General features: G+C 38.8%; 1 protein-coding gene across 1 annotated transcript; it reads left to right on the top strand.

Annotated features, from left to right (window-relative positions):
* Positions 1-2,938: 2,938 nt before the first annotated feature.
* LOC141588329 (uncharacterized) lies at positions 2,939-7,570 on the top strand. The gene is made up of 2 exons (XM_074409776.1): positions 2,939-4,900; positions 5,327-7,570. The coding sequence occupies exons 1-2, from the start codon at positions 2,939-2,941 to the stop codon at positions 7,568-7,570; spliced, it is 4,206 nt and encodes a 1,401-aa protein (XP_074265877.1).
* The last annotated feature ends 4,333 nt before the right edge of the window (positions 7,571-11,903 follow it).

The following is an 11,903-nucleotide window of genomic DNA, read 5'->3' as shown; positions in this document are numbered from 1 at the left end:
ACTAAACAATTCATGGTACCATTACAAACAAACAAGGTCACAATTTCTTGTAGCAGGCCTGCTGAAGCAAGGGATGGCCGCCACTGAACACATATCCATCGAATAATGATCATTTGCTTGCAAAAGACTGTCCATGTCATCAATGAAACACCTATACCATGAAAAACAAGTAACAATTAACAAATGTTCACCAAAGTTATGACGAAATGGACTTTGCATTAATTTTAAGTCAAGCAAGTGTACCGTTTTTGTATTTTTATCCCATTTAAGAAGTTCCAATATTATCTTCTTTCGATAGTCAGGCAATTTCTGCAAAAGAGATTTTCATACAGTATAGTATATATTTAATATGTAGCAATGGCAAGGTAGGAGGCAAAACCCGTAAATCTATACCTCAAAATATTCACTGTTGGTGTAATACCCCATATTTTTTTTGGGCAAGTCAAATGTTGTCAAAGGTAAAAAAATGAGTGAATTGGTAAATAATAATAATAATAATAATAATAATAAAAAAAAAAACAAAAAGGGGGAGGCGTGTATTGTGGGCTAATTTGGAGCCCAAGTAGTCAAAACTATAATACCACCAATTTTCCAAACATTAAACACTTTATATTCACAAACACAAAAAAAAAAGAATATAGAGATAGAAAGGAGGCAGAGAAAGGGGCAGAAACAAGGACGACGAAAGGCGTGACGAAGACGAAGGAGGACGGATTTGTGAGATAATTGATAACCTTTATTCATTCCCGCTTCATCGTAAGTTTAATTTAATCTATCTAATTAAACTAATTTCTGTAATTAGTGTTGAATTAGGGGTTAAATCGTATCATAAATTTATTTATCAATTAAGTACGATACGATGAATTTGAGAAGGGAGTTGCGGAAATTGTTGTTGTTAGCAATTTATTACGCTATTATGTACGAAACCCGACTTGTGTGGGATTGGCTTGTCTCGGTTTTTGGTTGGCTGACTGTGACCAGTTGGTTCGACTGGGTAGTTGTGACTCATGACCGAGTCGGGTAAGGGGGATGGATGTGGTGTTGCGGGTTACTCGTATACTGACTGAGTGTTGGTTTTACTATGTTCACCTTCAAGTAATGCTATGAGCAATATATCAGTTAAAGTACTTTAGTTGTGGAGTAATTTTCACGACTCTTGTTAGTTCAATTAGTTCATGGTCCTTGAGGTATAGCGAGCTGGGTTAATGTGATTGCTTGGGTGAGCATTCTTTTGATTGGACTATTAATGGGTGTCATATATTGATGTGGGATTCACAGAATATTATTAATGAATGAGTCATATGGTTAGTTTAGACTGGTTATGGTTAGGGTTAGGCTATTGTTGTGACGGAATTGTGAGATTAATTGTATGTTATTAATAATTGTTAGGTGAAGGATTCGTAGAAGAGTCATTTTAATCATTGCTTGGTGAGACTAATATTGCGAGAAAGGTAGGGAATCCTACTCGACTAGTTTTATTGGTTGTTTTTTTATTTAAGCATTATTGTAGTGAACGGAGTGGGCTGTTATATTGTTTACGCAACTCACGAGTGAACATTCCATTGTCTGTATGTTTATTTACGACGAGTTGTTTGGTAATGAAGTTGAGTTAATTATAGAAGGTGACCGTTGAGTTAGCTGCGCTGTGAATACCAAGTTAAAGAAACTGACCGCTGAGTCAGTTGGCCGTTGTGCCGTATATATTGAGTTACGTGAAGCCGATCAACAGTCATTGGCGTTGTGCCGTATATATTGAGTTACGTGACGACCGACCGAGTTAGTTGGCCGTCGTGCCGTATATATGATTTATTATTATTGTGACAGATGTGCATTTGGCAAAGAATGAAAGCGATAAGAATGTTATCGTTGTATTTATTAATTTATATTGTCGTACGGTCGTTTAAGATTTCTTATTCAACATTAGTTGACGTGGTTTATTTCTTTTGTCTATCTTAAAACCACCTGTGATGATCCATATGATGTTTTCTTGTCATATTGGGGAGCAGATTAATTTACAGGTTGGCTGATTGTTGTCTTGGGAAGCGTGATGGGGTCGGATGGATCACTTGGAGAGCTAGGCGTCATTCACATAATTCTTATCTATTTTAGTGTGCGAATAAATAGTAGTGCTCAGTGCTACTTTACATTTATTATTTCATTTGAAAGACGGTTTTATTTGTAATAAAATTTAAACAGTTAATTCTTTTAATAAGGTACTCCCGTTTTTGTCTTATGATATGTACTACCTCGGGCAACCGAGATGCTAACAGCCCTGTTTATTTTGGAAGGTCTAGTTAAGACTCTTAAATAAGTGGGGGTGTTACAAAGTGGTATCAGAGCGACGATCTAGGGATGAAACAAATGAATATAATGAACATAGGAGAGTCTAATAAAATGAACCCCGGGTAGAAACTGTTAGGAGCCCCATTTAATTGGTTTTGGGTGAGAAGGGCCCCTCATTCCTGAACCCAGGCCCTCTCAGTTTCGAACCGGTCACCGCGGGTGAGGAAGAGTATGGGTAAGTAGAATTATTGGTGTATTGCTTGCTATATTTCTTTGTTTATTATGAAGGTAACAAAGAAGTATGTAGTTATAATGAGGTGGAAGAATAGTAAGTATTGGGTGAATATGGTTAAAAATTTGAATTTTCATAATGAAGTATAATATGCGATAAGATAAGATGTGAACTGGAATGAGAAATTTCATAATGATTATATATGTGAATTTCTTTTGGTAATTGGACTGTATTAGATATTTGTGCCCTGAATATGTGCACTACGGAACTAGGATAGAAGCCAAGTAAGTAGTGATGTAATTATAACTAGCCATTGGCCGAGAGAGAAGGGGAACGACGTATCACGGCACGGCCTGCTGTTAGTTGTGATTGCTGGATTTCTTAACTCATATTTATAAATTGTTTATTTATTTTGAAGATATAATGGCTAAGAAGAATGTTGTTGCTACTGAAGAAACTCAAATGACCGCAGAGGAGATTGCTAAGATGAGGGAAGAGATTGAGCTATTGAGGGAGGCCCTGAGGGCAGTTAGTAGAGGCACTGAAAGAGTGGTTGATGCGCATGCCATCAACACCGCAATTGCCCGTCACCGTCCTGCAAAGTTTGAAGGAACTGGACCACCAAATCTGATGGATGAGTGGGTAAGAGAGATGGAGAATATTTTTGACGCTGTGGGATGCCCCGAGGATATGAAGATAGATCAAGCAGCCTTCTATCTGCAGGGTAAGGCTGGAGTGTGGTGGTCGAATAACAAGACAAAAATGAGGGAGTTTTATGTGGAGTCTGAAGGTAGGTTGCTTAGCTGGGAGGATTTCAAAGGAGAGCTAAAGATCGAGTATGTTCCAGAACACGTACGCAGTCAACTAAGGGCTGAATTTGACCTGTTTGCTATGACAGACGGTATGACAGTAGCTGCGTATCATAATAAGTTCTGGGAGCTATCTACTTATGTGGCCGACTTGAACATGAGTGAAGAGATGTTGGCAGCACGGTTCGAGAAGGGACTGTCACTAGAAATCATGCAGAAAATGCCAGCTGGAGTACCTTCTACGGTGAAGAGTGTTTATGAGAGAGCAGGCAACGCCGAGAGGCTGATTGCAATGGCTAAAGAGAAGGAACTCAGCCAGAAGGAGAAGAGAAAGGCAGAAGGTGATGTAGGAAGTCAAAGCAATAAGAAGGGGAATTATGGGCAGTCAAGGAACCAATCATTTGGAGGGTACGGTAGTGGTAGTTCTGGGTCTGGTGGTAGTTGGAATCGTGGGTCAGGAGTGAGGACTCATCACTGTAAAGGGTGTGGTAAGAATCATCCCGGAAAAGACTGTAACGGTCAAACAGTACTATGCTACAAGTGTGGGAAGCCAGGACACCGAGCCTATGAGTGTTGGCATAAATCAACTCAAGGCCCAGGAGGTGGAAGTCAAGGAAGCTATTCTAGATCATCTGCACCAAGTGTAGGGAGTAATCATAATGGGGGAAGATGGAATAATACAAGAAGCTTTAGTAACTCTAACCAGAGCAATGGAGGAGGAGGATATCAAAGGTACAACAATGGAAGCTACCAGAATTCAGCTGCAAAACAGCCTGGTTCAGCTAGTACAGTCCAGGGCACAGAAAAGAGCAGCGGTAAATTGTTTATGATGGACCAGAAGACAGCAGAGAAGGATGCACACGTGGTTACGGGTACATTTCTAGTAAACTCTAAACCATCTTTTGTCTTGTTCGATTCGGGAGCTAGTAATTCATTTATAGCTAGTACCCATGCTAAGAAGTTAAAGCTTAAATTATTTGATGTAATAGATGAGGATGTAATAATACCATCAGGAGAGATTGTCAAATGTGACAAACTGTATAGGGATGTGTCCGTAATTATAAGGGGAGTGGAATTATTTGTAAATCTTATAGACTTCCCGTTAGATGGATTTGAAATAGTCTTGGGGATGGACTGCTTGAGTAAATACAAGGCTAAGATCGATTGCTATCAAAGGAGAGTGACATTAAGGGGACCTAAGGGAGTGAGGGTATCTTATAAGGGGTTTGTTGTTAAGCCTAGGGTGAAACTCATTTCAGCTACTACCTTAAAATCTTGTTTGAGGAAGGGAGATCAGTTGATTCTGTGCCATGTTCGAGATGTCCGAGAGGAAGGTTTGGCAGCAGAAGAGATATCAGTGGTACGTGAATTTGAAGATGTATTCCCAGAAGAATTGCCAGGACTGCCGCCGAAGAGAACAATTGATTTCAGCGTAGAGCTTAAGCCGGGAACGGGACCTATTTCTAAGGCTCCATACCGGATGGGACCGAAAGAATTAGAAGAACTGAAGAAGCAACTACAGGAGTTGTTGGACAAAGGCTATATCCGTCCTAGTGTATCACCTTGGGGAGCACCCGTACTTTTTGTCAAGAAGAAAGATGGAAGTTTTAGGCTTTGTATAGATTACAGAGAACTAAATAATGTGACTATCAAGAATAGATACCCTCTACCTCAGATTGATGACCTTTTTGATCAGCTGAGTGGAGCTGGTGTCTTTTCAAAGATAGATTTGAGATCGGGGTACCATCAGCTGAGAATAAAGGATGCAGATATACCAAAGACCGCTTTCAGGACACGATATGGACATTATGAATTCATTGTTATGCCATTTGGGTTAACTAATGCACCGGCAGTGTTTATGGACCTGATGAACCGGGTATTTAGTCCCTACTTGGATCGATTCGTGGTTGTCTTTATCGATGACATTCTAGTATATTCTAAAAATAAAGAAGAGCATGAGGAGCATTTAAGACTTGTTCTGCAAACTTTGCGAGATAACCAGTTGTATGCTAAGCTGAGCAAATGTGAGTTCTGGTTGGAGAAAGTAGCATTTTTGGGTCATGTGATATCAAAGGAAGGAGTGTCCGTGGACCCTAACAAGATTGAGGCAGTGTCTAGCTGGAAGGCACCGAAAAATGTGGCAGAGATTCGAAGTTTTCTGGGCCTGGCAGGTTACTATCGGAGATTTGTTAAAGACTTCTCCAAAATTGCAAGACCTATCACGGCCCTAATGAGGAAGGAAAATCGTTTCAAGTGGGATGAGAGTTGTGAGGCAGCATTCCAAACTTTAAAGGATCGCCTTACCACAGCTCCTGTGTTAGCTTTACCAGAAGGAAGTGAAGGATTTGAAGTGTATACTGATGCTTCAAAGAATGGACTGGGTTGTGTGCTTATGCAGAAAGGCAAGGTGATAGCATATGCCTCAAGACAGTTGAAGCCATATGAAGAGAATTATCCAACCCATGATTTAGAATTGGGAGCAGTGGTGTTTGCACTGAAAATTTGGAGGCACTACTTGTACGGGGCAACTTTTAAAGTATTTTCAGATCACAAGAGCCTGAAATATATCTACACTCAGAAGGAGCTGAATATGAGACAGCGAAGGTGGATCGAGCTGATTGGAGACTATGATATGGAGATTGTATACCACGAAGGAAAGGCAAACGTAGTAGCAGATGCATTAAGTCGGAAATCTGTGCACTCTTTATGTACTGTTTTGTCACGATTGAAGCTGAGGGATGAAGTAGAAAAGATGGGAATTCATGTGATCAGAAAGGGAGATGGCTTGGGCGATTTAACCATGGAACCTGAGTTATATGAAGAGATTCGAGTAATGCAAGTCGGAGATCCTAGACTGGCTGAATGGAGGAAGGCCGTGGAAGCAGGAGAAGCAACGAGATTTTCGGTGTATTCTGATGGCAGTTTGAGGTTTGAAGGGAGATGGTGTGTGCCAGCAAATGAGGATATGAAGAGAAAGATAATGACTGAAGCACATGCAACTCCATATTCTGTGCACCCAGGAGGAGATAAATTGTATAAGGATCTGAAGAAGACTTTTTGGTGGCCAGGGATGAAGAAGGAGGTGGCAGAGTTTGTGTCCAAATGCTTGGTATGTCAGAAGGTGAAAGGTGAGCACAAGAGGCCTCAAGGGAAGGTGCAATCCTTAAGTGTACCAGGATGGAAGTGGGAGTCTATATCAATGGACTTTATCGTAGGACTACCAAAGACTCAGAAGGGGAACAACATGATATGGGTAATTGTGGATCGTCTGACAAAGACAGCACATTTTATTCCAATGAAAGATACTTGGAGCAAGGCTGATTTGGCAAAGGCTTACACGAAGCACGTTCTTAAGCTACATGGTATACCCAAGGATATAGTGTCTGACAGAGATTCAAGATTTATATCTAAGTTTTGGCAAGAGCTGCAGGAATCCTTGGGAACAGAGCTAAAAATGAGTACCGCATTTCATCCGGCAACAGATGGTCAGACAGAGCGCACTATCCAAACACTAGAAGATATGTTGCGAGCGTGTGTAATGGAGTTTGGGGGATCTTGGGAAGACCGACTAGATTTGATAGAGTTCTCCTATAATAATAGTTACCATGCCAGTATAGGAATGGCACCTTTTGAAGCATTATACGGGAGAAAGTGTAGGAGCCCAGTTTGTTGGGATGATTCGACTGAGGTAGTAGTGTTGGGACCTCAGATGATTCAGGACATGATAGAGCAGATACAAGTGATCAGGCAGAAGATGAAAGCAGCGCAGGACAGACAAAAGAGTTATGCAGATTTGCGCAGAAGTGATATTGAGTTTGAGGTCGGGGATAAAGTTCTTCTAAAAGTATCTCCAATGCGTGGTGTTATGAGGTTTGGGAAACGTGGGAAGTTGAGCCCCAAATTCATTGGACCGTATGAGATCTTGAATCGAGTGGGAGAAGTAGCTTATCGATTAGCACTACCTCCAGCACTTGACCGAGTCCATAACGTGTTCCATGTTTCTCAGCTCAGGAAGTATGTGAGTGATCCATCTCACGTGATTGAGCCGGAAACTGTGCAATTAAATGAATCGCTGACATATGAAGAGGTGCCTAAAGAGATTCTGGATCACAAGGTAAGGAGCACGAGGAATGGGGAAACGAGACTGGTAAAGGTATTGTGGTCTCATCATAATGTAGAGGAAGCAACTTGGGAAGCTGAGGCAGCTATGAGAGAACGATACCCTCAACTGTTTGAACAGGTATGAATTTGGTTCCGAGGACGTCACCATGTTTTTAGGGGGGTAGGATGTAACAACATGACTTTTTCGTTATAGTATGCTAGCATCTTAAGTTATTTGAGTATTTCGTGGAGTATATTGACTTAGCTAGTAACTGGTGAATGAGATGGTGTGAACTTCGGGGACGAAGTTCTTTTAAGGGGGAAAGACTGTAATACCCCATATTTTTTTTGGGCAAGTCAAATGTTGTCAAAGGTAAAAAATGAGTGAATTGGTAAATAATAATAATAATAATAATAATAATAATAAAAAAACAAAAAGGGGGAGGCGTGTATTGTGGGCTAATTTGGAGCCCAAGTAGTCAAAACTATAATACCACCAATTTTCCAAACATTAAACACTTTATATTCACAAACACAAAAAAAAAGAATATAGAGATAGAAAGGAGGCAGAGAAAGGGGCAGAAACAAGGACGACGAAAGGCGTGACGAAGACGAAGGAGGACGGATTTGTGAGATAATTGATAACCTTTATTCATTCCCGCTTCATCGTAAGTTTAATTTAATCTATCTAATTAAACTAATTTCTGTAATTAGGGTTGAATTAGGGGTTAAATCGTATCATAAATTTATTTATCAATTAAGTACGATACGATGAATTTGAGAAGGGAGTTGCGGAAATTATTGTTGTTAGCAATTTATTACGCTATTATGTACGAAACCCGACTTGTGTGGGATTCGCTTGTCTCGGTTTTTGGTTGGCTGACTGTGACCAGTTGGTTCGACTGGGTAGTTGTGACTCATGACCGAGTCGGGTAAGGGGGATGGATGTGGTGTTGCGGGTTACTCGTATACTGACTGAGTGTTGGTTTTACTATGTTCACCTTCAAGTAATGCTATGAGCAATATATCAGTTAAAGTACTTTAGTTGTGGAGTAATTTTCACGACTCTTGTTAGTTCAATTAGTTCATGGTCCTTGAGGTATAGCGAGCTGGGTTAATGTGATTGCTTGGGTGAGCATTCTTTTGATTGGACTATTAATGGGTGTCATATATTGATGTGGGATTCACAGAATATTATTAATGAATGAGTCATATGGTTAGTTTAGACTGGTTATGGTTAGGGTTAGGCTATTGTTGTGACGGAATTGTGAGATTAATTGTATGTTATTAATAATTGTTAGGTGAAGGATTCGTAGAAGAGTCATTTTAATCATTGCTTGGTGAGACGGAATATTGCAGAAAAGGTAGGGAATCCTACTCGACTAGTTTTATTGGTTGTTTTTTTATTTAAGCATTATTGTAGTGAACGGAGTGGGCTGTTATATTGTTTACGCAACTCACGAGTGAACATTCCATTGTCTGTATGTTTATTTACGACGAGTTGTTTGGTAATGAAGTTGAGTTAATTATAGAAGGTGACCGTTGAGTTAGCTGCGCTGTGAATACCAAGTTAAAGAAACCGACCACGAGTCGGTTGGCGTTATCCGTATATATTGAATTCTACGTAAGTGACACGAGTCATTGGCGTTGTCGTATATATTGAGTTACAGAAGCTGACCGCTGAGTTAGTTGGCCGTCGTGCCGTATATATGATTTATTATTATTGTGACAGGATGTGCATTTGGCAGCAATGAAAGCGATAAGAATGTTATCGTTGTATTTATTAATTTATATTGTCGTACGGTCGTTTAAGATTTCTTATTCAACATTAGTTGACGTGGTTTATTTCTTTTGTCTATCTTAAAACCACCTGTGATGATCCATATGATGTTTTCTTGTCATATTGGGGAGCAGATTAATTTGAGTTGGTGATTGTTGTCTTGGGAAGCGTGATGGGGTCGGATGGATCACTTGGAGAGCTAGGCGTCATTCACATAATTCTTATCTATTTTAGTGTGCGAATAAATAGTAGTGCTCAGTGCTACTTTACATTTATTATTTCATTTGAAAGACGGTTTTATTTGTAATAAAATTTAAACAGTTAATTCTTTTAATAAGGTACTCCCGTTTTTGTCTTATGATATGTACTACCTCGGGCAACCGAGATGCTAACAGCCCTGTTTATTTTGGAAGGTCTAGTTAAGACTCTTAAATAAGTGGGGGTGTTACAGTTGGTCCATAAACTTTGATTCTCCAACGCATCCAACCATTTCAGCACAAACACTCCACAATCAAAACTACAAATAAATAAACATTTATGAGTAAAAAAAACATCTCAAGTGAACATCAACTATTCAACCATTCATTTCAGCAAATATGGGATTGGGTACATGATTTTGGTCAGAGAGGGACCATTAAAACTTGTACAATATATCTCATAATATAGCATAAAAAACGAAGATACATGGTTACATACCATGTTTTTTGTTGAGGGACTGTAAGGTTTTCAATTTGGTTCATGTACATCAACCGCAAAGGTTCAAATGCAGATGAACCACCACAAAGAACAGATGAAACTTGGTACAACTGGAACATGAAAAAGCCAATAGAACATAAAAATATGACAGGGATATATTTTTTGGGAAAAAAACTAAAGATAAATACTCCAAAATTTTTTGAGAAAAAATCATACAATCTCGTGGGCTGTGTGGTTATCAGGATCCGCATGTAAATCGGTGCTCGAGTCGAGGATGAAATTTACTTTTTGCTTTAAATCGCAAACGCAAGCCCACCAATGACGACACTTTTCGTTAAACATAGGGATAAAAACCTGCAATAGACAAACCAATTAACAATACACATGAACAAAAATAAATAAAAAAGAACATAAATAGTAGAAGAGGGATCTTTCACCTTTTGGATATTGCTCCCATCAAATGGAATGTAATCGCCTTCATGTATTGACCCCAAATAGTCAAGGTTGCGTTCTTCATGAACAGTCTGCATGTGACAAAAGTAGGACCATTTTAATAAACCAAGGAGGAGCCAATACTTGAAATATCAACATCTAAAGGATTTGAAACTCACATATACTGTGGTTGGCAAGTAGAGGAGATCTGATTTACCGAGTGTGGACTTCACTCCAAACATATCAATCACCTACAAAACAAATTTAACAAAACATATGCAAAGGATTCACAAAATAACGTCCAGCATTCACAAAATAAGGTCCAGGATTCACAAAATAAGGTGCAAGATTCACAAAACAAGTTCCAGGATTCACAAAAATAAGTTCACAAAATAAGCTCCAATATTCACAAAACAAGGTCCATCATTCACAAAATAAGGTCTAGGATTAACAAAACAAGTTCTAGCATTCACAAAAAAAGTAAAATGAAACATGAAAAGAAAAAGGAAAGGAAAATTATTCTTACCTGATCCATAACAAAGCCACGTGGTCCAAGGGTCTGTAAAGCCTCCCTTGTGACTTCCATCCATGGAGTGGACACCATAGCGTCACTTAAATAATGAGGAAATGCAATTAGTCAATATCTCTCACAATAAAACTTTTATATTGTAAAATCAAATAAAAATCACATAACTTTTATATTGTAAAATCAAATCAAAGCAAAATCATTACAATTTAGTTTGTGCCGATTTTGATCTGCATACATAATCCAACAATTGCTGGTCACTGTAAGGAAGTGGTCGAGAGCCACTGCCACAATATGAGCATATAAACATCATTTAATCAACTAAAGTACTAAAGGTTTTGCAAGAAAAATATGATAATATTAAAAGAAGAAGGTTCTTACAGCGGTACACGACTCCATTCTAGTGCATCTTTTTTTACTCTATCTCTTAATACGTTCTTACCACATGTAATAATCTGATAGCACACCATCAGTGCAAAACGCTTCACCTGAACTTCCTATAAATGCAAAAAGGGGAATAATAATGTGTTGCCTACTTATTAAAATTTATATTTATCAATGTATAAATAGAGTTGAAAAAGTAATCTTACGATATATGGTTATTGGACAATCACTTTTGTTTCCTTTGTAATTCTCCAATATGTTCAATAAATAGATGCCATTATCTATTTCATCAGAACGTAAGTTTGATTTTGGGATAAACACTTCGGGCGTCCACAAAATACTTCTCGTCTTTGGCACCTTTGGTTTAAGAAGCCGGATGAGCTTTTCTTTCGTATGTACAAAAGAGAAATCGGTCTTTCTTAGCTACTCGGACCTTGTTCGAAATCTTAGGGCTTGTTACGTGAATCTTAGGGCTTGTTACTCATGAAACTTGGTCGTGGTTTAAAATCTTCTATTTTGCTCTTAATTTTATGAATCTCACACCTTGTCTTATGAATCTCAGACCTTGTACAGTGAATCTTAGGGCTTGTTCTGTGAAAATTTGGTCGTGGTTTAAAATCATCTATTTTGCTCTTAATTTTATGAATCTCAGACCTTATC

The sequence above is a fragment of the Silene latifolia genome, chromosome 6 (assembly GCF_048544455.1).
Source record: "Silene latifolia isolate original U9 population chromosome 6, ASM4854445v1, whole genome shotgun sequence".
Classification (NCBI taxonomy): Eukaryota; Viridiplantae; Streptophyta; class Magnoliopsida; order Caryophyllales; family Caryophyllaceae; genus Silene; species Silene latifolia.
The sequence above is the reverse complement of the archived record's forward strand: the minus strand, read 5'-3'. Positions and strand labels throughout refer to the sequence as shown.

Excerpts from the sequence above, each read along its gene's own strand:
- LOC141588329 (XM_074409776.1), top strand. The coding sequence starts at position 2,939 with ATGGCTAAGAAGAATGTTGTTGCTACTGAAGAAACTCAAATGACCGCA. Across the intron at positions 4,901-5,326 it reads TATCACCTTGGGGAGCACCC|TTGTATGCTAAGCTGAGCAA; the intron begins GTACTTTTTGTC and ends CGAGATAACCAG.